The 2,649-nt window shown below is 39.5% G+C and overlaps 1 protein-coding gene across 1 annotated transcript; it reads right to left on the bottom strand.

Moving 5' to 3' along the window:
- LOC146510866 (G2/M phase-specific E3 ubiquitin-protein ligase-like) lies at window positions 1–2,352 on the bottom strand. The gene is made up of 4 exons (XM_085173600.1): window positions 2,269–2,352; window positions 1,867–2,039; window positions 1,377–1,591; window positions 1–1,260 (listed from the first exon to the last, which is right to left on the bottom strand). Exons 1-4 carry the CDS (start codon window positions 2,350–2,352, stop codon window positions 1,025–1,027), a joined length of 708 nt encoding a protein of 235 aa, XP_085029726.1. The 3' UTR covers window positions 1–1,024.
- Between the last annotated feature and the right edge of the window lie 297 nt (window positions 2,353–2,649).

Raw genomic sequence — 2,649 nt, 5'->3', positions numbered from 1 at the left:
TGCACACACGAACACATCCTCCAACCACACACACCCATATTTTGCTCCATTGCGGTTTATTTCACACCTCAAACATTTAGTAAACAATTAAGCAAATACAAGTAATCTGCAATAAATTACAGGCAGTAATAAAATAAACTACTAACTCTTTTACTCTACGTCCACACCTACACGGGTATTTTTGAAAATGCAGCTGTTTCGTCCACGTAAACGGCGTTTTGAATCACCGAGAACGGAGATTTTTTAAAACTCCTTTTTTGCATTTACATGTGGACAGGAATACAGAGTTCAAAGGTGCCTTTTTTCACGTCACGTTGTGTGCACGTTATTGTTTACATGAGATGAATTGCAGAATGGCAGATAGAGACGAAATACTGTTAATCTGACTATCTGCAGGTTTTACACGCAGTTACTGTCCCTCCATTTAGAAAGGCAGAGGCTCATGGTGTGATTATTTTACATGTAGTTGTTTTTTTCCCCCTGTGTAATAATATTCAACATTGCTATCAATACATTTTTCAAAAAATTCCTCTGCAAAATGGGTTCAAAAACATAAACAACTGTTGGCTACGTGATTTGAACCGGGGAATAAGTCGTGGCAGGATCAGCCTGATGTTATTTGTATCCCGCTGTAACTTTACTGTATAAAGAGCAAACATCTCCAAAATGTCAGGAGTAGTTAGTCATTACAACAAGTGTTTGTGAACTAAAAATCAAGAATGTGGAATACTGTTTGTCCGTGATTTAAACAGCCCAGCGCTGCTCCCAACGAAGGGAAAACCAATCCTGCAGGGAGACCTACCTCGGCACTTGTGCAGGTGAAACCAAACGGAAGATTTGCTTCACCATATTTTCTAGTCTTTGGCTTAGAATGAAGTTGGTTTGGAAACATATTCAGCGATGCTTCATCTCCTGCTTTGCGTTTGTGTGGGCGCCCGTGCTAGCAGTGTCCAAGCGTTGTTTTTTTTTTTTGTTTTTTTTTCTTTTCATGCCGCGCCCCCCCTGCAATGGCTCTGCGCCCCCCCTAGGGGGCGGGCCCCACACTTTGGGAAGGTCTGCCATAATCCATGGCTTCTTGGAAGTCCTCATAATTGTGTAACACTGGGATTTTGATAGTATTTGCACAGACATCTGCTACAGGGAAGCGTGAAGTGGTCTGGAAAAGAAGTTGTGGCTTTGGCTGAATTGCTGCAGGAGGAATTTCTCTCAGTCCAGTTGCAAACATAAGGATGTCTTCAAGAGACAGACTTCCATTTTTCTCTGTGAATGTAAAGAGACAAAAAGTTATTTCTAATGATAATAAACAGGAAAAAGGGGCCATTACACTTTGCTGACATAAATGTACTCATGTCAACATTTTCAAACAAATTTAATACCTTCTACAGAAAGCAGACAGTCTTGCCAGTAGCTTAGTACTCTTGTCTCCTCTTGACGCCTAGAGCTGCCAGGTGGACCAAATGGCACATGGAAGATGTTCTCAAGAAGATCAGCTGTCAGCCTGGTCTCAGTGTAGCACATGAATGAGAAGAAGAGTGAAGGATGCTGTTCCAGGGCGTTTAGAAAATCCAGTGTTGCTAGACCCTCTCTGAAACTAGAAAACAGTCTAATTTTTAATAAAATGTTTAATGTTATTTGTGCAAGCAAGCAAAACTTCACATGGGAAACTACTGTGTTAAGAAAGTAACCAACATTCTTATCTAGCTAAGACACTCATCCTGCTACAAGAAAGAAGTCCTCCTGAAAAAGGTCTTGCATTTAGAATATATTTTTTCCGTCCTTTAAATTTCACTGGAATAAAAAAAAGTAACAATTTATTCTTTTGAAAAGATTATGTTAAATGGGCACATAATAGTCTGAATTCTATACCTTTGGATGGAAAGATGGTTTCGGTAGATGAAGTACCACTGAATGTAATCCGCTACTACCTTCTTCTTATCCTCCAGTGTCCTCATGAATCGATAGCATCCTGCTGTCTGGAGCATGCTTGAGTGTTTTTCTGAGATTACTCGGAGCTCACTTACAGATGTTGCATTATTTATCTGAAGAGAAAAATATATATTACACACACACACACACACACACATGCACAAGTGACATCCTTCGCATGCTGTCTATTAATGTGCTAAATTGCACATTAATACTCTTGGATTACACAATCAGTAATCTTTTCAGGCATCAGTTAGTTACTAATATTATGTTAAGTGGATAACTAAGACTAAAAATTTGCATTTATTGGCGTTTGTCATAATCATAACATCACAAATTTACCTCTAGTAGAGCCTTCTTGATTTCTTCATCTGGTATATCATCAATTGGTGCCTCGAATGTCTTGTCTTTTCCAACAAGGTACATAAAGAAGTTTGGAGATAAACAACATGGCCCTGGACCACCATGACAATGGAAACTGCAATCATTCTTCCAACGTAGAAATATTCATTTTCATCTGCAGCTAAAGATAAAGACCTGGAACTAGCTTTACAGTTTTGGTCAACTTTGCTAGTAACAGACAGAGAGAGGCGTTGAAAGGCTGCTCCAACCGAACTTATTGTTTGGGAGGAAAACACGAACACAGTGTACAGTCGAGTCTAAACAGAGTACTTACATCTGGGCTCGTCAGGCACTGTTTTTGGCTGCAGTGGTTATTATTAT

The sequence above is a fragment of the Neolamprologus multifasciatus genome, chromosome 9, assembly GCF_963576455.1.
Source record: "Neolamprologus multifasciatus chromosome 9, fNeoMul1.2, whole genome shotgun sequence".
Lineage (NCBI taxonomy): Eukaryota > Metazoa > Chordata > Actinopteri > Cichliformes > Cichlidae > Neolamprologus > Neolamprologus multifasciatus.
This window is presented reverse-complemented; position numbering and strand designations above follow the sequence as displayed.

Bases quoted from the DNA above. Each gene is read 5' to 3' on its own strand.
- LOC146510866 (XM_085173600.1), bottom strand. From the start codon at position 2,352: ATGTACCTTGTTGGAAAAGACAAGACATTCGAGGCACCAATTGATGAT. The intron at 2,040-2,268 runs GTAAATTTGTGA...TTTTCTCTTCAG, and splicing joins TCAAGAAGGCTCTACTAGAG to ATAAATAATGCAACATCTGT. The intron at 1,261-1,376 runs GTATTAAATTTG...TTACATTCACAG, and splicing joins CTGTCTGCTTTCTGTAGAAG to AGAAAAATGGAAGTCTGTCT.